Here is a 25,212-nt window from a genome sequence, read left to right on the forward strand (position 1 = left end):
AAGTCTCTGAAGGATTCCTCTAATCCTGTGGCTTATTTTGTGTGTGGGGCCAGTCAGGAAGGTCACAAGAGTTTTTGGTTTTTGAATATCAAAGTGCTACACATGCTCTGCCAACAGGAACTGCCCCTAATCCTAGATGGTATCGTCTTGCTGTATATTGCATGCTTAACTTTAAAATAAGTGTGGTTCTGACTTGCACCTAAAAAACCTCGTGCAAAAATTCTGCAAAACTGATGTTGCTTATTATGACAAAATAAATAGATAAAAGAAAACTGTCCTAGTGTAACAAACCTGGTTCTTCAAAGCTGAGGCACAATCTGCAAATCCCACTAACTCAGTGTGTGAAGTTTTGAGCTCAAGGATATATCGGACTTCTGTGGCTGCTTCTAGCAGTCCAGGCTGCTGTGCCAGCCATCTTGGAGAGACTGGAGGAAATCTATTGTATAGAGGTGCTGAAGCAACTGCATCCCCCTACAGATTTAACTGCAGTTTGATATATCACTTTGCAAGTAAATCCCTGAAGAGCAGGAAACCAATTGCACTGCTAAAAGCCTTGGATTATAAAACAGAAGGAGTGAGAGAACTGTACCTGCAGAGGTTAAGCTTCAGCACAGGAATTTAAATGAACTCATTAAAATCAACGTACAAATTAGCTCATTAAAATGCAACGCCGCAAATCTAGAAGTTGGTTGATCTGGCATGCCACTTCTACAAGAAGCGATTTAAGAAATGGAGAACAAAACGATAGTATTAAAACTCCCTTCCTTCCACTCCCGTAAACCTCACCTGTAACTCCCTCTTCCTTGAACTCTGTACCAACTGCACTTTTCGCTTACTGAATTAAGCTTGTCCGTTCCTGTGCTACAGCTGCTTGTGTAATATCACTGGCCTCCTGTAATTACACGTATGTCTGCAGGCACACACGGGTGGGCTGCGCCCTCCCACCTGCGCAGGAGCTCTGTAATAGAGGCTCTGGCAGACGGGGTCACAGCAACGATCGCTTTCACTTATCATCTCGATAACGAGACTCTCTACCAGATGCTGTCTGTAGTGGGTCTTGTTTCTCAGTGGTTAAATTCTGGATAATCACACTCCTCCCTCCTAGTGCCATTACCTACTAAAAAGATGCCTAAAAGTAATGCTGTTGTCTAGGGGGAGCGGGAAAAAAAAAAAAAAACAGACCCAAATGAATATTGATGTAACTTTATAGACCTGTTCAGAATAACTTTGATATAGCTACAGAGGCCAGTGACTAGAACTGATTAAAACTGGCCTTGTTCTTACAGCTTTTCAGTTGGTTTTTACATATCCCAGAGGCACATAGTAGGCAATACAGAAAATAAAAATATAAAGAATTTACATTCCAGCTGTATATTCTGCAATAAAATATATATATATGTGTGTGTGTGTATATATATATATATATACACACCATATATATATGGTAACTCCAAATACAAAAACAGTTAATGAGGAAATTTTAAGCTAACCTCACTAAACCCCTATCAATATCAAATAATGCAGTAGGGAAAAAAATTAAAAAGGCAGAGATCATTTAAAAATTCCTCAAACCACTTTTCAGTACTCCAGAATCACAAGAGATTATTCAAACCATTGTCAAAGGTTTTAAAGACCGGACACCTCCAGAGGGCACCATTTGAAATGCTGCTCCAGTTCTGCATTTATAGGAGTTGGCTTCAGTCTTTAAAGAGATGACGGCTAGCTGGACAGCACGTTGGCAGAGGCATTACCAGAAGACCCCAAATCGGCCGTTGTTAGATGCTGCGGAGCTGCATTGGCTGTAGGACTTCTGAACTGGCTCGTCTGCCCGCAGGGCTTGCGTCTGTCTGAAAAGCACCTTGCTGCCTCACCAGCAGAGCCAGCTCCTCAGGTAGGTCTGGGTGCCCGACTCTGTTTCTTCTCATGCGCCTGGTCCCTTTGCCATCAAGGGGAAAGGGTATGTGGGCGTGAAGGTTACGCAAAGCAAAGCTGCAGGCTTTGGTTCTGCTGTGCAAAAAGGTGAGTCTGACCTCGCAGGACCTCACAGTAAAACCACACCTTTCCCCCTCGAAGACAAAGCCTTCAAGACTGCGTAATATTCATTCCCTGCCTCCCACTCTTTTTTTTCTGGCAACAGGCAGTAGTCTTGCCTGACCTAAAGAAGTGAAAAGAAGCTTAGCTGTGGAGGAAAAGGCATTTGAATACTTTATCGTAGCCAGAAAATGTGCAAACTGCTGCTTTGCCTGATGATGAAATGGAACAGAGACTGGAAAGAACAAGCTTGCCGAATCCAATTTTACCTCAAGGGTGAGTTACGCTGCAGTGGGTGGAATGATACCCATGTGAAACTGTCTCACATCCATGCAGAAACTTAACCTACCATTCAACTGCAAATACTACCTTTTAATATACCTGCTTGGTGAGTGTTTTTACCAGTTGCTGGTCTGGGCTTGGTTGTGGTGGTGGTGGTGGAACCTGAATAACCAACTTTCTGAAAGGGACGGCAGGAAAGAATGGTAACTCTTTGCAAAAAAAAAAAATTGTCAGCTGATTGTGAAATCCTAGCATTTCCCTCCTGCTGATTTCCTTTTATTCAGTGAAAAGAAATGGTGTTTGGAGACTTTAGTGTAAGCCTTATGCAAGAACTGAAATCCCTGAGTATTATCATTGGCAGCTTGAGCAATAGTTGAAGAATATTACCCCCTGCAGTCATTTGAGGCTAAACAGGGAATTCTTAAAATCCTCCGTCCATGCAGAAATCATCCAGGTTACAGAGACAATGCTGACTTGTAGAAGGGCTGATGTGCCCCCAAATTGATCCGTTTTCCCCACTTATATTAGCTTGTTTAATAGCAGGTACTTTCTTGCCCACAAAGCATACCTTATTTGATACTGACAGCGGTCATTTTTCAAAGCAATGCTCATAATTGAGTGGTGTCTTTTACTTAACTGTAGGAAAACCAGGCTATTTCAACCATGTCCTTACATCTGACCTTCTGAGGCAGTCTTCTTGTATCATCTTGATCTCCTGCATTTTAAATGAGCTTTCGTGCAGAATGGCTGTCTATTCTCCATTCAGATGATCTGGATCATCCAAAAACTAAAGAACTATTCTGATAAAGAACAAGAACTTGAAGGGGTGGGAAGAGACAGGAAGAAAATGAAATTAGGATAGAATTCTTCATTGCCCTGTACCTCATCCAAGGTGGGTGTAAATTTGGAAGAAGAGCATGCGATACCTGCTATGCAATCTAGTAAGTGACTTTATAAGGTGCAAGGCAATGGAGGACTATGCCCAAAATGTACATTTGCTGTATTTTCTTTGTGGTCAAGACTCATTAATCCCTTTGCAAGATAGTTCAAAAATCTTATCACTGCTACTGAAACCAATGGTTTCAGAGCTGCTGTTTTGTCCACATAAATGGAAATGTTCAGGTGACAATGTTTTCAAAAAGTTTCACCCTGTTATTTGATAGAAGGCCTGCCAGAAGGCCTTGGTTTTCTCCATGCAGTTTCATGAAGCAGCAAGTCTTTCTGATAATTATCTTCACCCTGTTTCCATCAAATACTGCCTGAAACTTTGGTTTAATAAAACAGAACATATGGTAGCAGCAGGTGTCATCCCAGCGACAGCAGTGCGGAGGAGAGGCATGAATGTTAGGGACATCCCTCTTCAAATGCTGTTATACTGCTGGAAAAGGTGATTTGTTTCCACAGCTTATAAATGTGCACCAGACAGCTTACAGGAGCACAAGTACCATCTGTACTTGGAAAAACAGGCACTCCTTGGACTTGCTGGATACTTTTGCTAAAATCAGCGGACACTACATAACATGGATATTGTTCTTATTTGGCTGTGCAGTTCATTGAGGAGACCAAAACCAGAGACAGTTCATGTTCCTAAACCTCACTGCTTTGGTTCATCCAGACACTCAAGAGGCTGGATTTCTTTCCTGGCATAGGGGCCTGAAAATCTGTGTTCTTTCATCTTAGAAAAAAAACCCCAAAAAACCCAAGCATTGAAATTTGTGAGAGTGGCTAGGGAAGCAACAGTACAGAGATGCCAACCACTCTCTCAGGTGACTGATCTGACAGTATCCCATTGGTTTTCCATGTATAATAGTGCTGCTAGCTCAGCTTTCATGGTGATATTTAAGGCAATAATTGTCCAAGCAAACCAGCAATGTAGTTTAAATACTACTGTCTAACCTAGTTTCATGGTAATCCATTCTCTAAAGTCACCAAATTTTATTATTTACCCACCATACAATTATACCAAAACATACATACGTTTAAGGAAAAAAAACCAAAACCCACCATTAATAGAAATGTTGATAGTGCTTTGAAATCCTCTGTCACAAGAGGGGCTTTGCTACACATTGCTAGAGGTCTCCCCACTCGAGTATTCCCCTGTCGCGCTGGGCAGGACGAACTTCACGTATCTGCCCTTTTCCCAGCCCCTCCTGATTCGCAGAAGTCTTTGCTGGATGCAGGGCAAACTGAAGATCACTCTTGCTAGGATCACAGTACATGGGACGAGCAACGTGAGGGTGTAGGTTGGAGGCAGGTAGAATTTATATTGGTTCTCATCGAAGGCCCTCGACCATCCGTAAGTGAGCGTGTGAAGAGTGCTAATCAGCAAGGCAATAAATCCAAGGGTGGACTAAAAGAAAATGAGAAACAAACCAGTTAGCACTATTTTTCCCTGTAAGTGTATGTAGCACAGAGAAAGCAGTAAGTATTTCTGTTTCTTTGACAGAATAAAATGTGACTTAAAACCTTTCAGGGGTAATGCACCAGACTGCATTTTTCTTCTTCTAATCAGAGGTTAAGTGTGACAGTAGAAACTCAGCAGGAGTTTCCAAGAAGATGCTGCCAGCTCAGCTGAGAGGTGGGCTCCTGCCTCTGCGAAGCTGCCGCCCCCAGCGCCTGCTGAGCCCGTAACTCCAGGGGAGCTCACAAATGCTCCTCTCGAGGTTGCTGCTGCCAGCTCTGTGCTGCTCCATCTCTGGCTTTAAGTTGCTGACCTGTGGGCAGAGCATGCCCTCTCCTTGCGCAGCATCGTGGCTGAGGGCCAGCACTCAGCACCTTCAGAAGTCGGTGCAAGCTGTAGCCTAGCGCAGAGCTCTACCTCGACAGCAAAGACGTTAAGCTGCGGTCACCTCCCTGGTGCTTTCTTGCCTCCATCAGAGGTGGTGGCTCCTGAGCTGGCAAGCTCCCACGGCTCGCAGGCGCTCAGGAGGAGCCGAGGGCTCACTCACAGAGGCGTCCCAAATGCAACCCTCCTCCTCACCCCCCAAGTGGCTATTTGCTGTGTTTCCAAAGACAAAATGCAGGTGCAGCATATCGCTGTGTTGCCCCACTCTGAATGTTTGGGCTAAGGCCGCAGTAGCAATCCAATTTCAAGATGCCTACGCAGGAAAGGTTTTGCCATGCGCTACTGATGACTCTAACTTAGGGAAGGAAGACTTTGAAAGTCCAAATATCTGGCTTGGTGCATCCAGTTAGAGATCAGCAAGAAACACTCTTTTCCTGAAGGTACGTCCAGGGAAGGATGCTCAGCAGGGAAGAAGGGAGCCGCGCAAAAGAGGAGGAAGGACCAATCATTTGCTCTTGAAAAAAAGTCTCAGCTGGAAAACTACTCAATTGAAAATGTTCCTTCCTCTCTTTGTTTGCTAGGAAACCATTTAATAACCCAGGCAACTTTCTGAAATGTACCATGTGTTAACAGCAGACTAGATCAAGACTTCCCTACCCTTCAGAGCTAGTTATCCAGAGAAGCGGGAAGGGAGGAGATCTCTAGGACATGCTACCAAATTGAGGCACTTTACTTTTACGGCACCTATCATCACACAGTCGTGTGGGTGTCTCTGAGCCCTTACAACCCCCTCGCAGGCCAGGGAACTCTTCTGCCTGTATTACAGCCGATCATTACTCAGGGTTATACCAGGAGTCAGTTGCTGACCTATGAGCCGAACCTCGGCGCTGTGTGCTATCTATCTATCTCCGCACGGCTCCTTTCTTCCAGCCGCAGCCCTCCTCCTTACTCAAATCCACGCCAGAGCCCCAAGCCAAAGCGATAACAAGCAGCCAACCCAAACAGGGCCGAGATTCGTTTCACTTGGAAAAATTAAGAAAGCGTTTGCTGGGATATGCTGCGATCGCAGTTGCAAGACATAATGCTCCTAACAGGAGGAAACGGCTCCCGGCTCGTCCATCATTTATCGACCGCTAGCCTCTCTCCGACAGGCAAACCCCCAAATCCCCGGGTGCAGAGAGGCAGGAAGCGCCGGCTTGTGACTAATCTGGCGGAGCGCGGCCTGCAAGCAGCGGCGGGGAGCAGCGAGGATGCGAGGGCCACGTGCGGCAGTCGCTTTGTGCCCTCGCTTTGGGGAAGGGGCTTTTCGGAACGCGCAGAGGTCGACGCTGGAGTTAATTAATTAGTTTGTTCCTCTGCAGTTTCTTTTTGAACTGCTGCTGGTACGGGGCAGGGGGGGAAAAGCAGGAGTGGAAATTAGTGGGATCCGAACGAAAGGAGACGAAGCACCCAGCCGCCCGCTTGATCCCCCGCCACCCGCCTCTGCGTGGGGGCGGCTGGGCGCGCGAAACCAAAAAGCTAATTGGCAAGAAATTCACAGGTACGTCTGCGGCAGCTCGAAATAGCGCAGGCAGCTCCTCACGCCGCAGCCGTGGGCAAATCCCCTCCGAACGCGGCAGATCCCTTCCCGTCTTGTTACCGCGGCAGGGTTTTTGCACCGCCGCACCGTGGGCCACGTGAGGACCCTGCCCCCGGAGGGTGTTAAAGCCCTCTGAAAGGCGGCCGTATGCAGGCGGCACCCCCCTAACGCAGGCTTTCCAAATACTTTCCGTTCCGCAGTGACTCCTCCGCCTCTCCCATCTCCTCGGTGCCTGGGAGGCTCCCCGCGACGCGTCGGAGAAGGTGATTCTGTCACGCGTGGCTCATTTAGACGTGTCTGCGCGGCATCCGAAGCAAAACGCCGCTCCCTGACCCGAATGCGTTCCCGACTTCTGCTCCCGTTAGCGCTGGGAACTCATTAGCTCTGCGGAAGCCGGGGCGATCTCCCGTGCTGGCTCTCACCTCCTCGACAGGAGGGCTACAACCGGGCTGGTGACAGATGCTTTACGTCTTGCGGTACGTGAGCTAAGCCAGAAACCAGGCCAACGCAACCTTCAAATTCCAGGAGGACTTTTCGGGGCGGGAAGGGAAAGGCAATCCTACAAATTTTTACTTCTCAACAAATTAGATTTGATTTGTAAATCATTAGGGAACCTTAAAAATGTCTCCTATAACTTCAATTACACATAGATCACTCCTGTTACCCAGTGTCTAGATCCTCTGCATTTTCTGTGAAGCCGAACTGGATATATAAGGGAACTGTATATCCAGTTTGACTGTATTTGTTAATGAAGTGTGCGTATGTAGAGGAGCTACTATAAAAAAATATTTTTGTTATAAAAACTTAGCAACAATCCAAACATGATTTCTGGCCTGTCAGGCACAGACGGGTATTGTAAGAGAGCGGCAGTATCCCAGGATACCAATATAGGTGTACATACCGCTGGTGGAAAATCTAAGACCAGCCCTGGAGCACTCCAGATAAGGAGAAGACTAAAACGTTTTCTGGATTTGTACCAACCTCTCTAATGCGGCTGTTGGTACAGTGTCTCTCAAGCACATGAGCCAGTTCAACTGAGACGGCAACAAGTCCATGTGTTTTCTGAGAGACGTTTGGCTGGGACTGCTGTGCTCTACATGCTCGGGAAGCCACTGTGGCTCTGATGCGCAAGTGTCAGACCTCCCAAATGCTTTTTCTTTTTGTTGCACCTGCTGCATTTACAGCTATTATGTAAGAACATTGTGTTGCTATGCATTAATTTAGCAGGGAGAATCACACTGCTCTACGTGAACGTTCACCTCCATGTCTGGGAGTAGTAGCTGTATCTGCCATTAATTTCCTCAGGAAATGCATCACCAACTTATTTAAGAGTAAATCGTTTAAAAGATTCCTCATAAAAAAACAAACTAGAAGCTAACATGCTACGAAATCTGACACCTGCTTTTCCTACAAGGAACTTCCCCAGCAAAGCGCGTTGCCACCGTGCATGCGCTCAGCTGGGGAGCTGGTGTCGGGCTGCCGCGCTTTATCCCACGCTTACAGAAATAGGTGCGAGTGAGTCGGCCTTTCCACGCACGCAGCCAGCCAGCCTCTATGTAGGGCAGCCAAGAGCTATTTTGGAGCCGAGCGCCACGCGGTTGTTTGGTACCAGCGCTGACGTACTGTTCGGATGACTTGGGAACGGTTCCCAAAGGGCAGATGCGATAGGCTTGTTGGATGTACTAGTAGGGGCCAGCAGCACTAGCTGCCAGGACAATGTGTATGTGTGTGTATATATATATATATGTATGTATGTATGCAACAGGCTATGCAGTGGGAATGGTGGGGAGACAGCAGCCATACGGCGTGGTTCAGAGCATTAGGAAGGGGGGAGGTTAGCCACCGTCACGCGTTTGGAAGTGCCAGCAGGCGCTTTAAGTCACCTTTCTGTGCTGGATGTATACAGGTGGGGACTAGGACCCCAGGCACCTTTGCCGCGGGGGATCTGGGCTGGGCTCCTTCGCCAAGGCGAGCACCTTGCGGGAGAGCTCGTGAGCCGAGCGGGGAGCCGCAGGGGAACGCCTCACTCCAGGCTGCCAGGAAATATTTCCCTTCATCTGAGATTCTTGGTATTAGATGCCTAAGCCAGGACGGCAATTTATCCGACATGCCAGCGGCTGCGGCCCTCCCCTGAGACGCGGTGGCGAGAACTAATATGCTCCCTCTGTCCCATCTGAGGCAGAGATTTAAAGCCCGGTCCCCTTCTCCCTGAAGGATGCTGATCTTTGGGGTCAAGCCTTCCCGGAGAGGCAGTTCTCCTCTCTGTAAATAATTACTCACCAGCCCGCAGCAAGGGAGGAGGAAAGGAGAGGAACCGACTTGCCAGCTTGGTGACGGGGGCACTCGGGGGGGGGGGGAGCGGGAAGAGCAGGCTGCAAACYCCCSCTCTGACGAATACTGCATTATTTATAGGCAGCCGAGGAGCTTCAGCAGGAGAGACGTGGGTGATGGGTGCGCACCTCTGACTAACCAAACGCCGCCCTCCCCGTTTGCAAGGTGAGGCACGCGCCGGCGTGAGGCACGGGAGAGGCTCCGCGCGGCGGAGGTGCGGGTGACGGCATCCCGCCGGGCTTCGCGCCCCAGCCGGGCGGCACGCGGGCCACCGCGTGGTGACCGCGAGCCTGGCGCGTGCGGAGACGTGGGCAGCACAAATAACGCGGGGATCCAGGGCTGCGCCGCGCAACAGGGGCGCCGTGGTTTTTGGGCAGTCTGACATCAGAACGCGCTCGAAAGCGCAGGCACTACTCGAAGTTTTCTTCCTTTGCTGTCCCAGCTGGGTTGCCTTAAGCCTCCCTCCACGTGTGCACCGGAGGGGCCAGCGGGGCCAGCCGGAGATCATGGCCTTGAAGCAGCTTTTAAAACAGCGCAGCGATAGCGTCGCAGCTCCAGATCGAGGGGAGGCCGGTGAATGCCCCACACGGTGGATTCAGGTCACTGCGCGCACTTGGCCCTTAGCAGCTTGGACCTCAGTGCAGGGGGGAGGGAGGCTCCTACACCACTGAAGAGTTTGGAGAAAGAAAGAGTTCTGCATACGCTCCTAATTCACTTTTTAAAAGAAGACACGGACCTTTCGTTGCAATGCTGCCCCCGTTCTCTGTGCTTCTTGATTGCTGATTTTCTTCTGGAGCAGGTTAGGCCTTTCCAAACCTGTCTACTCGATATCCAGGTGAACGGGAGCTCTGCCAAATCTGACTCTCACCTTCACCCTCTTCCCAGGTACTTTCTTAACTGCTGTCTTTTCAGAAGCTCGTTCTTGCTGAGATGCAAGCGCACATCTCCGCGCCCCGCACTCAGCTGCCCCCACGGCGGGTTATTTCCCTTCCTTCCCAAGCTCGGCGCAAACTGCCCACAGCATCTCCAACACGCCACGCGGGACCGACCCGCTCCCGGCTCCAAGGGGGATCTCGTCCCCCGACGGGAACATCCCTGCCCTCTCCAAACGACCCCGAGGCAGAAGTTCTGCCTTTCTCCCTCGCGCGACTTGGGGCGCGTTTTTGGTTGTGAACGGCAGCACCGCTCACGAGCACCCGATCACCACGCGGCTGCCCGCGACTCAAGCCACATCTTCCCCTTCCGCCCGGGACGGCAGCACCCTCGGCGGACTGCGCGAGCCCTGCCGGGGAGCGCAGCGGCCGCGCTGGGCAGCACCGCGGCCGCGCTCTGCCGGAGGGCTGCCGCCACCTGCGAAATCGCTCCCTGGCGTCGCAAACGTCGGCTTTACCTGAACGAAACTGAATTCCCTCCAGTTGAGAGAGTTTGCGATGGATGGGAGTGAAGTGATGGCAAGTAACGACAGCAAGCCCAGGGCAATTATTCCAACGGAGATATAAATCTCCATCCTCCAGACTTCCTCCTCTACCCAGACATCCGTCTTCTTCTCCATCGCCTGGCATGACAACGAAGTTTTGTTAAAACGGAGCGCTTAGGAATAGAAGAACCGAATTTTACCTGTGTTTATTCATTTCGGTTTGGGAAGCAGCTTTCCTGGATAAACACCGGTTTCTGCTCTCGGCTCCAGGGCTACCTGCCGCTGCGTTTTGGGAGGTGTGAGAATGCTCTTGTAGCCCGCTGCCGTTCGTCCACGTGAGATCAGACTTAAAGCCTGCTGGGAAGAACTGCTGAGTGCTCCCAGCCCGTAACCACAGCAGCAAGCCCCAACGTCGCGTTTGGAACGATAATTGGACCGAGAAGTCAGCTTAAAGCCATGAAAACAAATACAGATGCTTGAATATGCAGTAGTCTCCTAATAACCTTCGTTTTAAGTGCATTTAGGGGGGAAATTGTTCATGCTAATGGAAGGAAAGATGGGTTTTATGCTGCATGGCAAAGAGCGACATTTAGAACCATCCTCTTTGGCCCATTAAATGGGTTTAATTTACTAAACAAAGATGTTGCTAGAAAACAGGAGGTAGAGGGGAAATGAGCACAGGATGCTTGCCTGAGATTAATATGCGATTGGGGCAACTGTGAAGGACCAGCTCAAGACGGGAGCTGAGAGGCCGAGGACGCTGTCTGATGAACACTGCGAACAGGCACTGCTGCCGAAAGAAGCCGTCCTGCCCGCAGCGGCCCCTGCCCTCCTCTGTGCTGGGACAAGCATCTGTGTGGCCGCACTGGGAAGCTCTTGAAAAATACCCCAGCACAGAAAGCAGACTTCCTTGATCCGGTTCGGCACTCAGCGGCACAGAGCTTGTGCCATCCCAGGAGGGAGTGAGGTAGGGCAGGAACAAGCCAGGGGCAGGAGAAGGGCAGAATCGTATTTTGCCATGGCACTGCCGGGCTACGGTGTTGGCTGAGTTACCTGGAGGTAGTAATCTCACAGTGGATAAACACTGCCAAGAGCCTCAATAAAGCAATAAAGCGCTTTTCCACTTCCTTATTCAATAAAAGTGCCTTGTTCTCCTAGCCTACGATCAGTTCTTCGCCATTATTTTGTTAAAGTCCTGGAGGCACATCACGACAGGGACACACCTACAGAACAAACCCTAAGGGTTATGACTTGGTCACTCCAGCAGGAGTTTGTCACAGACATCAGTGTGAGCAAACAGGGATGTCCCAAAATCTAGGAAGAAACGTTGAGGGGAACTCTGCTCCCACCAGCACTGAGTTTCGACCCTCCTAGCATTTTTCCTGCCTCTGCACTGGTCTCAGACATGCCAGGCACAGCAGGTGTCGAAGGCCAGTCTCTGCTCCTGTGGAGCAACGGCACTGGGGGAATCGATCCTAGGCCTGAGCGCGAAGGCTACATGCTGCTAAGACCGCTGGGGCTCGCTGCTGCTGGGGGCGTGCCTGGTGTGCGGTGTGCCACCGCGGGGCAGAATTTTGGTAACAGCTTATTCCCACCGTCCCACACGTGTTAGAAAGTGAATGCAGTGGCCCAGCTAGTAAACGTGCTGCTCGGCACCTGGCTGCACGTACAAGGTTGCTGCAGGTGCTGAACTGCAGAGTAACAACATTACCTGCTTGACGGCCGTCTCAATTAACTGGTAGCGGTGCGAGCGGCGCATGGGCAGACACAGGCTGTACACGGCGTGCAGAGCCGCACAGAAGAAGCTCAGGAGGCCAATCTGCTTTCTGTGCCGGAGCCACTGGTCAAGCCAATCCGGAAAGCGCCTGTACTTGGTGCCGTAGTACAGCTGCGAGCAGGCTGCCAGGACCCCGGGCAGGTAGACAAGAGACAGCATGATGTAGGCCACGCAAGGCAGGGTGGTGTTGACCACCTCGATGGGGATCTTGTAGAACTTCTTCTGCCCCCTGATGTAAGGGTGGATGACCTGTCTGACCAAGTTGTAAGTAAAGAAAAAAAGGAAGAGCCCCAAAGCCAAAAAGATGGGGATTTTCCAGGCTGGCAAGAGGCGCAGGGGAATGTTTTCAATCTCACAGGCCGATGACATGCAGCCCATGTCCACAGGGGTAAATCCCATGACTTGAGCAATTTCTGCAATGATGCGCTTGGCTTCTTGGTTATTAGAGCAAATCAGAACCTGCAATGAACAGAAAGATACATATAGGGCAAAGAGAGATCGGACTGCCAGGGACGAGTGCTTGAGGAGGGATGCTGTGCTAGAAGCAGCCTAGCTTATTCCACCGAGCAGCATGCTCCCCGGCAGGCTTTCTGATGGGGATTTACTGTGGCTGCCAAAGACCCCTACCCGCCTCAGGTTTTCTTTCACGTGTGCACCACCAGTTTGTTTTATTGGCTGTGTTTACAGAAATGCATAATTAAATAATACTTTTCACTTACATAGGGGCTCCAAAGACTACGAAGCATGAGCTAAATGAGGGTATTTCATTTCTGAGCAAAGAAATGCAGAAGCTATGCAACGGTTCCTGGATGCCACAGCCAGCACTCAGGCCACCTCTCCCCGAGCCTAAAGCCATTTACTGAGGTTGTCAGCCCCCAGCTGCTGAAATGGTTGGCACCTTTGCAGAGGGACAGCAAGGAGGTTTGGCTCTTACCAGAAGAAAACAGTACCTGCTTATTTCCATCCCTGGCACCTGACTGCAATGTCCACGCAGAAATGACGTTAAACCCCTTGACCACGGTGCAGGCAGGGAACAGGGAGGCCAAGTACTCGGCATTGGATTCTTTGTGGTGGTTGATTTCAGTGTTGTTGCTAACATCCACCAGTATCTTGCCAGCCAGCACGTCAGCCAGGTCACAGAGCGTGGAGTAATGTTCCCTGAAAACTGCCACAAAAATGACATCCGTCTTCTTCACCGCCTCAGCCTGGAAGGTGACTTCTGCTGCAGAAGGGAAGAGGCCGGCTTTGCGCTTTGGGTTGCGGCTCCCGACCACCACCTTGAACCCGGAGCAGACGAGGCGGATGGCCAACGACCGCGCGAAATCCCCGCTCCCCAGCACCCCGACGGTGCGGCCTGCCGTGGGAGCGACGCTGTGGTCCCCCTCCACGCTGCGATGGCCCAGGAGGGGTTTGGCCATGTCTCCTCCTGACATCCTGGCAGGAAAAACAATGGGAAATGCAAGTTTATTCTGAAGCTCTTGCAGAGACCCTGACTACAACCACGGTCACAGGGAAAACGCTACTTATGCCACACAAATAGAAGTGCACTTGGCCTTGGATGAGGAGGGAATCCCCTGGAGCCTGCAAACAGATGTACAACCCTGGGTCCTAATAGCCTAAGACCCATCTGCTAAACCCGTCAGGCAGATGTGCAGTAATGTACAACCACCATCGGAGGGGGACAACACCACGCCGAGTTGGAGGTGAAGGGATTCAGGAACAGGTTTCCCCAGTTAGTCCGTGTGGGATCAAAAACCTATGGCTACACTCATCTGTCCTTGGCTGTTCTTCATACTCGCACCTCACACTGCAAAGACAGAGCGATCCTAACAGCCATTAGGAAAGGTAACTCTCAGAGCCCCCCAGAGCTGCCAGTTATCTTCTGAAAAGCCCAGGGCCATGAGTTCATGGAGATCTCTCAGCCCACACTTGGGAGAGCCACAGGGATGGTTTTTATTCACAGGAGCAGAATCAAGGCAGGGAGTTTTAGGTGAAATGAAAGTGTTCTAAAAGTGGTAAACGAAGAGAGGTGCAGCCTTTGCCTGCTCCGATACGGAGGTCTGGCAAGCACTGTTTACTTCAGCTCTTCAATGGGTAATGAGAATTTACCTGTGACATTTAAAAATATATTAAAATGTGATGGGATTTGCTCATGAAAGATCTTGATGAGCTTTACAAACATTAATGAATTTTGCCCTGTAACACTAGCTCTCCATAACAGATCAGGTATTGAGGCCAAGAAGAGGTTTTAAGCAAATCAATAAATTGAACGGTAGCACATCAGCAGACCCCCGAGGTCAAAAGGAACTCAATCAGGGAACTGTCAAGCTATGCATGTGGTTTGCCACCTATCACTCAAATCAGCCTCAGTGTTTAAAGAGTGGAAGATGTCAAACGTGACACCAGATTTTTAAAGGACTCAGGAGGTGGTCCAGGGAACTTACACACCAGAACATCTGGCTTTTGATTCAGGAACACTGGTAGAAATGGTAATAAAGACCAGAATTACCAGACTCATGATACACTGGGGCAAGAGACAACTTGGTGTCTGTAGAGTACAATCTTGCCTTAGAGCTAGTTGAGTTCTTTAAAAGTGAAGATGACCACTCAGGCGAGGTGACCCAATCACTGAGGCAGGCTTGGCTCTTTGTAGGCTTTTGGAAATGTTCTCCACCCAAGGCTTTTATGGAATTGAAACAATAATGGTGCAAAGGGGAAGGGCACTTCTGCATGAATAGTTACCAATGGGAAACAAAGGGTAAGAATAAATAGGTTATATTTGTAATGGGAACAAGATATCACAGGATTTCTCCAAGGGTCTGTGTTGTTCAACATAGTCGTAAGTGATCTGGGAAAGGAAGTGAATACTGAGAAGACTGAGTTTGTGGGTGATAATTGTCCAGGACTGTCTTCGTTGTGAAGAATTTGCAGAAGCGTCTCCTCATTCAAAGTGTCCAAGCACCAAAATTCACTGTTGACATGCAAAGTGAAGCATATGGGCAGAAAAAAACCTCTGGCTATACGTACACTTTAATGGGCTGTAAAATTGTTTAAACCACTCAGAAAAGGGATCTGAGAGTCACAGTTCTCTGAAAACACCAGCTCAGTGCTCAGCAACAGACAGGAGGCAAACAGATCACGAGTTATCAGAGGGAGAATATTTCTTACAAAAAAACAGCCGCTACCAACTCTGATCTTTCAGTGCTGATCCTCAGGGAAAGCCTGCAAAACACCTTCAGAAAACGGACCTGGGAACTATAAATCACTGTTCTCCTTCATACTAAAAGTTACGGGTTGAGTGACAATACTGTTTTTATGGCACAGGTCTATCTTCTTGCCTCACACCTAGCACCTCCCTGTCTCCGAGACAAAAGATGTGTGCACATGGAAGAAGTACTCTCAGAAAAGAAAAGGAGGGTTAAAGAAAGGGAGACTGACTTTTCTCCTTTAATAACACTTTCCCTCTGCTCTCCAGATAGCATGCAGACTTCCTCTCATGGTCCACATGAGTAAGAGTCGTGGTAAACTCAGAATAACTCGCATTTCACTCTGAAGGTTTCTGCTTCTCCTCCAGACCTGCAGCAGGGTTTGTGTGCCTAGAAGCTTTTTGGTTTATGGAGACTATGTCGGTTGGTCTAATAAAGGCTATTCCCTATGCACACACATCTGCCTTAGTACATTCCACGTATATCAGCCACCACTACACGTTGTGTAGGAATTATTGGGAAAGGCATACAGAACAACAAAGAAAACGTTATTATGCCACGGTATAAACGCATACATTGAACACCACACTGCAGTTCTGCTCACCCCGCTGCAGAAAGGGAGAATAAAACTAGACAAGGGTTATGGGGAAAGAGTGAGAAAGAAGACAAGGGCTGTCCAGCTTGAAGAAGAAACAGTTTGGAGAGGAGGGAGAGGAGTTTGCCTGGGATTTCTCCAAGTGAAGAGCAACCTCCCATGTGGACCTCAGCCGACACCAACCTTGTGCCTGATCTGGGAACGTCGGAGAGCAACGCAGCAGGACCAGTCTCTTCCACCACCACCCGCGCCACACAGCCCCTTCTGTAAACTAAGCCAGCTCCATCAGAAAAAGATGTTAGTGGTTTTTATTTTGCCCCTTCTTATCGGACGCTTTATCAAAAGCTCACTGCTTTGCTTTATAGAAACTTTCTTGCTCCACCCAAATTTATTCCCGGCCAACCTACAACCATTTGTTCTAAGGTCAACACTATTGTTTAGCTTAACTAGCTTTCGTTCCTACACCATCCCCTCCTTTTCAACTACGTGTATGCACAAAATGTTTTTCTGCAATAGAGAGACACATCTCTGGCTCTTAGCCAAGGGGAGAGAAATCAACATTCAGGGTGACCAAGCAGTTGCTACCTGGAGACTCATTTCATAATCAATCTAAAGCACCTCAAAAGCTCTCTCTGTGTTCCCAAAGGGATGGCAAGTTCTGCTGCAAGCAAATTTTCTGTAGCGTGTTTTTTCTGTCCTGTAACTGCCACTTAAAATGTACAGAGATGTTTGCAACGTTTGGAGATAGATGGCTTTGCTGTCTCCAGTTATTTTGATTAAAAAGAAAAGGACGACAGAATTAAACAGCTTTTGAAGTCACCGGAATAGTTAAAAAGTAAAAATCCTCAAAATGTTTTCTAAATGTAGGTGTGGGTTCCAGGGCTGTTATTTTAGTTGTACTTAGGCTGGAAGGATTTGGGGGAAGGGCCTGGTCCCGGTGCACAGCACTTGGGTCAGCGGCAGCTTGATCCCTACTGCAGTTCTCTAGGGTTGCAGCAGGTCGCTCTCACCTCGCTGTCCAAGCATTAAAACTGGAGGAGTAAAACTGAACTCATATATACGAGCCTTTATTACACTTAACATGGCAATACTGCTTTTTCTACACACATGAACAATGCATTACCTGCTTAAAACTCTCCCTTCCAAAGCTAATTCTTCACAGCAAGGTCAGCCCCATCAAAAGGCAGAGTAGAGCATCTTGACCAGGTTATTTGGAGTCATCTGGGGCAGAGGAGGCCAAGAAAGCAATGAATACGGCAGAGGACAGACACGTTTTTAGGCTGCTGCAGCTTTGTAGCTCATTTATTGATCTCCCCTATCAAAGAAATTGTACCCTTGCTGAGTTATAGCATGTGAAATTCAAGGAGATCAGGGTCTAACCAAGGAAACTACAAGACGATTTAAAACACAGGCCAGTGGAAGTAAGCTAGCTTCAATCCCAACTGGGAAGCGGTTCCATAATTAAAATATCTAAAACAATGTAAAGCTTCCCTTCAGCTAGACTATTAAGGACACCTTTACATCACTGCATGGGGATGCCACGTCCAGATCGAGTGTGTTTGTTACTGCGTGCAGTTCACCTACTGCATTTCAATTACTGCTATTATTTGCAGTACAATAGCAGCGATGGGTCATGAGTGCTATGGGGAGCTCCCTTCTGCCAGGCACCGCACCAAAACGCGAGAGAAAGCCGCTCCTGCCCCAAAGAATGGGATCAGGCAGACAAAAGCTGGATGGAACGAAGCAGTCCAATCTCTGTTACCCAGGCAGAGGGAAGGCTGGGCGCTCACGGAAGAAAAACACGGATAATTCTACCTCTTTTGCACCGGAGGCTTGGCAGAGGCTGTTAGCTTGGGCTCCGTGCCAGGCAAACACGGTTATTCTGCCTCTGCGCCCCAGCTGAGCTGCCTTGCTGAGGTTTTGCAGCTAGCCAGCCTTTCTGTGCTGCGTGAGCCAGTTCAGGTGTCTCCGTGGTCAATCTGCAACCCAGATAACCCCCCCGGCTAGGGGGAAGCCGGCTGAATCGCTCTCCGCTTTTGGCAGGCACGGGGACTGAGACACCAACGATGATGGGACTCCAGCCCCTTTACCTGGGCAGAGCCAGATACCCTTGACCACATCTTTAACAACAGGACCGTCTTCTCAGGACCCTGTCACTTATCCTGGGGATGGTTCCCGTAACTGCAGCTCTCACATTCTGGCAGCGTTTGAGCTGTAAACCCTGATCGGGGATGCACCTATGGCGGCAAGAAACAGGATTCACTTCAGTTTGGACAAAAAAAAGTCAAGACCTGTTTCACTGCCTTGATATGAGGCTTTATCACATAGAAGACAACTTAGTTTTATGATAACCCTCTCTAACAAAAAAAGACAGTGTCTTATACGTATCACGTGCCACAGAAAACAGCAGCAGCCTCATAAGGCGCTCCAAGCCACGGTACTTAGAGCGCAATGAAAGTGGTTCCCGTCTGCACGAAAGCCCACCTTTGCGCTCAGCCTCACATAGCGAGCGGGAGCCAGCAGTACCTTGGCTAGAACAACTGCTTTTGCTTCTTCCACTGCTTTGTGGCAGGAGCTGAGACCGGGTTTTGTTTGCACCAACCACAACTGAGTCTCGAGCAGCTGTGGGTTAAATCCGGCGCAAGACGTTACACAGCCCGGTCAGTGCTTCAGTTTCTGCTTTGGGGCTCTTTGAGATAAAACTCAGGATTATTATCTACTTCCCCTAATGGGCAGCTGGGCTGAAAAACCAACAGCAACGGGAGGAATCAAACGATGGAGGAGAGCCCTTGGACAAGTCACTGCAGAGGAATTTCCCGCTTTCCGCACCGAGATGATCCCCGTCAGCTCCGCGGGGCCGGGACGCCACGGCTGGCGCCCGCCTCCACGCAGCAGGGTCCCGCACACCCCGCGGATGGGGTGATCTCTGCCCCAGGGCGATTTGCAGTTTGCCCGGACGGACCTTTGCACCTCCCGCGCTGACTGCGAAGCCAAAGCCCCACGATTTCTGTTTGCAGAACCTTGCTTTTTGTGCCGTGCCCTCTGGCACTGGCGAGGGAGCTCAACACGTCCCCGCTCGAAAAAAGCGTTCAGCACCCGACGTGTCCATCCGGGTTCTGCTGTTCTCACTCTGGGGTAGAAATACTCCCTTTTCGGCTACGGGCATTTTGTTCCCAGTGAAAATAAAGAATTTAAGTCTCTCCCAAACCCAGAGGAGTCCCTCCGAAGAGCACAGCCAGCACCATGTACCTGCTGAGACCGGAACAGATTTAGATTAAAAAAAAAAAAGGGGGGGGGGGCTTATCCAAAGCTGGTTTAACCCCAGCTCCGCTACATATTTCAGGAATCCTTTCAGTCCTGCCCAGACTGACTGGAAATCACACTTATGATCTGCGGGCAGCTCTCGGAAAGGGGAACAAGCCGGGGAAAACCAGGCTTGCAAGCTCCTGCTCTCCTTCTCCTTCCAAAACGGACCGAGATAACTCCCCAACAGCGCAAACCAGGAACTGGCAAAGAGAATAAATCAACTGACTGTGTTCCTTCAGCCAGAAAAGCGATGTTGAAAACCTACCGGGAGGCCAGCCAGGCAGGCAGAGGGAGGAAATGCCAAAAGGAAGGTTACCCAAGCCGCTTTCCCTTGGCCCCTTTCGCATACGTGTCTCATGCGGTCTCTAATCACATGATCCCAACCCATTTTCCACACCGGGAAAGGCAGCGCTGGCCAGGGCACAGGGAGGCTTTATATGAACAAAACCCAATTTTTTCCTCAGGGCTCTTTTTTCCTGAGCGTCTGACTCCTCCGTCTCTCTACCCAGCTCATGTTTTTCCTGGAGGACGAGCAGAACCGAATTTTCCTAAGCACCGACCGCTCCTCAACGTGACACTTGTGTTTATACGCCCCAGCACCTTGTTTACTTTTGCACAACCGCATGTCGCTGTAGACTCACGGTCACCTTGTGATCCCCATAACCCCCGCCTCGTTTCCGGCAAAACCTCTGCCTTGGCCGTCTGTCCCCCACCCGGCGTCCGTGCAGCCCTACGAGACGGGACACACGTGCGCCCGATTTTTTAGACCATCTCTCCAATGTGTCACAATCGTTAAGTCTTATTCTCACCTCTAAAATGCTTCCAGCTCGGTTTCACCTACAAATTTAGTCGGTGCCTGCCTCTTCCATCATCTGTTACTGCAAACACGGACCGAGCAGGCACTGACCCTCCCCTCTCAGGGCTCCCTCCAGTTTAAACATTGATAACTGTTGAGGATGCTGTTTTCTGAAGCTAGCGGTGAAACCAAAGGCATGTCCCTGACCACAGGACGTTCTCCACCAGGACCAAAATTCAAGAACGTGTTTTGAAACAGGGGGAGAGCGGAGGAGAGAAGGTTACCAGAATTTTCCACAGCCTGTTTTTCCCACACTTTCGCAGACGTTTTGGCCACAGTTTTCCTACAGAAATACCTCAGCCCGTAGGCACCTGGCATGGATAATTTCCCCTCCCAAGGTTAAACAGACAGCGTTAATGTTGGGTGGAAAAATCACCCACCTACAATACGGGCCGTGACTTAACTGAACCAGAAAACAAACTTTTGGCCTATGGGTTTTCATCAAAACTGCGTACTTTTAAGCGCGACTGCCAACAGGTTCTGCCACAGCTCTCCTCCAACTCTGCTCTCCCCGTTCTCCAAAGGCCAGGTGCACCCTGGCAGTGTGACCAGGCATGGGAAAGGCGAAAGCCTCCCTTGCTAGCAACGCTTCCCAGCCTCTCCAGCAAGGGAAACCTTTGAAGAGCTTCACCTGCTGTTGTGTGAAAACAGCATCACCAGCTGCGGGATTCGCTGACGGCGCTTCTTGTGTTGATACAAGAACGAAAGGCTTGGAAAGGGTCTGCCTGGTCATCAAACGTTGTAACGTGGGAACTGCAAAGTCCAGGAAGCAAATGCCTGGTGTTTTCATCACAAAACCGCGGAGAGTGCAGACCGAAACAAGGCAGGATTTTGGTGCGGCGGCATTTATGTGGAAAAACAACACATGTAACTTCATCTGCCTGATGCAATTCGGGATAACAAGGTTATTTTCCCAGCTTATCATCTCACAGTTCTTATGAGATGCAGAGGGATAGCTTAAAACAACTTTAGGTGCTGTAACCAAAGTGCTACACAGCCTTCAGTTTCTGTCGCGGTCTTAATTCGCTTGCTGCTCTCACCACCTTAATTACCATCTAATAGTGACTCACCCATTTTTGAGCCCCCCTCACCCCAAAATGCAGGAAGAGCAGGTGAACAGCCAAAAGTTGGGCTACTAAAACCTTTTCGGGTGGATCTAATAATACCCCGCAGCTAGACACGATCCCAGGGGGCACTTTCCTTCCCGAAACAAGCAGGAGAAAATCTCTTCTGCTTTTCTACAGGCAGACGATGTTGGGCTTCGGGTGACCTGCAGTCCGCGGTTCAATTAGGAGCTTGAGGGACTTCAGAGACAGTGAAACCAGACTTGAACAGTCACTGCAGGGCTCTGATGGACACCAGCTGCTGGAAAGGCTGCTTCTTTCCAGGAAAGACGCAGAGGAATTGCACTGCGCGCACACGGCGATATTTGGATTGGCCATTCCCGCGCCTGCAGCGTTTGCTAGCAGGCTCTCCAAGATCAGCAAGCCCTTGCATTTCGGGTTTTGCCTCTCATGGGGGCTCCAGAGTTTGCGCAGGACCACACGGGGCGAGAAGATGGCCCAAGAGGCCAGCTGGGGCTGAGGGAAGGCAAAACCTACTGCTGGCCTGGGTCCTTGATAACTCTCTTGCTTTCTTCTGCAAACTCAGGCAAGGTGGCGACCAGATGGCCCTGTGCTGGCATCCCAGGCAAAGGAGGGCAGAGAAGAGTAGTTTTCGGACAGCCCTGTTCTACTTCTAGGCTGAAGCAAGCCCTAAGGCGAGATGTGAGCTCGTCCTTCACCCCAAAATACCTTGAAGGAGACAGGCTGAGATGCACAGTCTCCTCTGCAATTTCTGAGCTCCTTTTTCCTTCTGGGGGTGGGAGAGATGGGTGGGAGAGAGATGCCCTCAGCTCACTTCCAGGAGATGTGTGGATCCTGCACGGACCCAACCCTTGGTGGGTGGCTGGAGAGCAGAGCCAGCTCGCATCACTTGGGAAGCGCAGCTTCTCCTGCCATGCTCTCGCTGGCCAACCTAGGGAGGCAGATTCGCTTCCCCCGAGCTCTGGGGCCGACTGTGATTCCTCTCCTGTGCTCAGGGAGGATGCAGTGGGCACAGGGGCAGCGTTTCTGCCCGACTGCGAAAATGCCACCACGGGTTGGGAAGTCTTGACGCTCCTGGTGGCTCCTGGTCCCTTCTGGGTCAGCTGTCCAAGCGGACCGCTGTCCAGGAGAGCGGCTCAGCGTGAGCTGCATCTCCAGCCCGCCTGCAGTGCAAAACACCGCCTCTTTCGCTCAGCGACATTCAGCTGCCGACCCTCGTGCTGCGAGATGTCTGCGGGCGTGCAGCTCTGACCACCTGTTTTACATTTCTCTCTGTTTTTCTTCACTCCTTGTTAAGCGTGTGATGAGATAACAGGAAAGGAGGAAGAAGGGGGAGCATTACTGACTGAGGAGGAACAGAAAGGAAACCAAGGGAAGATGCAGGCGGTTTCACCAGTAAAGAACCACAGACAGACGATGACTACGGTGATCGCGTTGCCGTGCGAGTATAGCCTTTGCTTTGCCTGAACAGACTGTGTCTTCTTCTGGCCAGGTTCAAGGTATGCCATGGACGCACCCGCTCCGCTGCACTGCTGCGATGGGCAGGAGAGGTGTCCCCTCTGCTGTGGGAGCTTGACGGTCCTCGCTGGAGTGAGCTGGAGCTTCCTGGGATCTCCTGGTGGGGCAGAGAGCCCTGAGCCCGGCTGTGCTCTGGTACCAGCTTGCACATGGCGCACCCCCCTCTCCCTTCGTTACAGAAAGGTCGGAAACGGCCTCCGTAAGCTACGTTTGCTCTTGCAGCCGGCTGCTGGCAGGCTCTGTTAATTGATGCTTTATGGCTTTCAGGTCCTGCCCATCTGGGATGCCTTTTTGATGGTCTTTAATGCGTTTCTGATGTCGGGTCTGCTGGACCGCTGCCCACCTCGCCCACCTATGGCAACAACGACCTCACGGTGAAAAGTAAATTTATTCTGAGTAACTAAAGAGATGCAGGCTGGTATGTATTAGTGCTTGCACACCATCAGTAGCTGACACCAGCGCACTTTTGTGGTGGACACATTATCTGTAGACCCTAATTCTTGAAATCTAGGGCCTGTGGGTAACTCTTAGGAGAGCAGTCATATGAACAAAGATGAAATGCATATTTAAATGTTACCATGATCAAGGCTTCAGCCAGACTTACTGAAAATCTGAGAACCTGAAAAAAGGAGGGGAAGAATTTATTGTCCATCTTAACTCCTCAAAGCCTAGACAAAATTTTCAAAACTGTTCAAGTGACTTAGGCTCCAAAGTATCTCAGGGCTTTCAAAAATGGGATGTAGGCTCCCAAGTCACTGGCATGTTTTCAAAATGTTTTATCCTGTCAATTAAGCTACGCTTCAATTAAACTTAGATGAAGATGGGAAGCTTAATCCACTATAGGGCTGCAGGGAACACCACCCTACGACGAAACAGTAACTTAAAGTTTGAAAATCAATTAGCATTTGCCTCCTTTACGAGGTTGACACAAAAGCATGCTAATCAGCGATGCTAAACTTACAGATAACAAATTGGGCCTTTTTAATTCTTGGAACGTCACATATCATTACCACAGCTGCCAGCGTCTTTCGCACTTCTCCCGAGAGGAGGCCGGGTTGGCCTACTTGTTCCAGAATAGGAAAAAATGTGTTTCCCTTGCATCTAAAGCTGCGTCTATTTATGGGTGGAAATGTTACAAGGTCACAGTCAAAGCTCCTAACATTAAAAAGCAAAATAAACCAAAAACAAAATAAAGAAACAAAGCAAACAGAAAAAAAATCTGCTTTCAAATGGCATATTTTCCTGGGGTTTGTTGTGTTTTTTTTCTAAACAAAGACTTGTTGAGTCATCAACGTTTTCTCCTTTACAATTATGGAGGAAATCAAATACGTGCAATGAATACTGGAGCTGCTATTACCGCACATTTGTTTTACAGCAAATGCTATTTTAAAAGAGGAGAAAACTTAAGCTTGGATGTGGTATTTAAATCTCATTAGCCGTCCATCTCCTCCGCCCGCAGGAATATTGATACTGTAAGCTATGGCCTTCCTCTCCCGCTGCCTCCGAATTTTAATTCACCTCCACGCCTGGTTTCCAAATATGTCCCCGCTCCGGGAAGCCGCTTCTTGCGGCACCTCGAACTGCTCCTACCCGAAGTGGCCTGCACCCGCCGGCCGCGGGGCAGCAGCCCCCCACGTCCCGCGTGGCTGCCCCGCTGCAGCCGCCCTCCTGCAGCTCCCGCACGGGTCTCGCGCTTCGTCTCTCAGCCGGGCAAATGCCGAAGTCCCCCCGCCCCGTGGCAGCACTCAGCACTTTTTTTCCCTTTTTCAGATCCTCTTCGGAGGTAAAATAACCGCTACAACCTCGCTCTGCTCACCACTGGTGGACCGTGTGGCCCTGGCCAAGATTTTATCTATATCTATATCTATATATATCTATATCTATCTGTGCCTGATTTCCCCCTTGCTTAAAGAAGTCAGTAATCTCTCCAAAGCATTTGGAAAGCGGCGAACGGAGAAGTGAAATCTAAGAGCAAACTACTCTCAGAGGGAAACGACCCATTTAAAACTTGCCCATCTGGCTAGATTTGCTCACCCCGCGCTTCAGAGGAGCAACACCTCGGACAGCCAAGCCCCGTCCGCCGTTTTCCGCCTGCTATTGACGGCGCCATGTGCGCGCTCAGCCCTCCGGAGAGGCACAGAGTTTCCCATATTTCATTTCACATAGCAAAAGGAAAGCATTTCGGCCCGAAAGCGGCGAGTACAGCCTTGCAAACTTGCCAGCGAGGGAGAGGGGGGGAAAAGACTCGCAGGTGGACGCTGCTTTGGAAGCAGCCTCTTCCTCATTATTAATAGCGCGTTTAGTTCGGGGGGGAGGGCGAAAAAATCGCCCGCTTCTGAAATTTCTGGTGGTCCTAGATACAAACCGAGCATTTGCACAGCAGAGGCCGAAACCCCCGGGGACGGGGCTGCCCGGGCGGCGGGCGCCAGCGGGCTCCCAGAGCG

General features: G+C 49.9%; 1 protein-coding gene and 1 long non-coding RNA gene across 4 annotated transcripts in view; one reads left to right on the forward strand and one right to left on the reverse strand.

Annotated features, from left to right (window-relative positions):
• Window positions 1-1,187: 1,187 nt before the first annotated feature.
• The window catches only part of STEAP3 (STEAP3 metalloreductase), a 25,054-nt gene continuing 1,029 nt past the window's right edge, over window positions 1,188-25,212 (reverse strand). The window contains exons 1-5 of one of the 2 annotated variants that reach the window (XM_026076467.1): window positions 16,187-16,784; window positions 13,153-13,636; window positions 12,137-12,661; window positions 10,399-10,563; window positions 1,188-4,663 (exon numbers count right to left, since the gene is read on the reverse strand). In XM_026076467.1, the coding sequence (XP_025932252.1) occupies window positions 4,373-4,663; window positions 10,399-10,563; window positions 12,137-12,661; window positions 13,153-13,635 (1,464 nt within the window). In that variant the 5' untranslated portion in view covers window position 13,636; window positions 16,187-16,784 and the 3' untranslated portion in view covers window positions 1,188-4,372. Of the gene's footprint in view, window positions 4,664-10,398; window positions 10,564-12,136; window positions 12,662-13,152; window positions 13,637-16,186; window positions 16,785-25,212 lie in introns of those variants that run through there. The other variant, XM_026076469.1, reaches the window with a different exon arrangement.
• On the forward strand, window positions 2,222-10,392 carry LOC112971255. Of its 2 annotated transcripts, XR_003255283.1 has the most exons (4): window positions 2,222-2,307; window positions 6,878-7,153; window positions 9,090-9,173; window positions 9,451-10,392. It is a non-coding gene; the product is annotated as an uncharacterized LOC112971255 (long non-coding RNA). The 2 variants fall into 2 exon arrangements; XR_003255282.1 differs by having other exon boundaries at window positions 9,090-10,392.

This window comes from Apteryx rowi, unplaced genomic scaffold (genome assembly GCF_003343035.1).
Source record: "Apteryx rowi isolate R43461 unplaced genomic scaffold, aptRow1 scaffold_431, whole genome shotgun sequence".
NCBI classification, from domain to species: domain Eukaryota; kingdom Metazoa; phylum Chordata; class Aves; order Apterygiformes; family Apterygidae; genus Apteryx; species Apteryx rowi.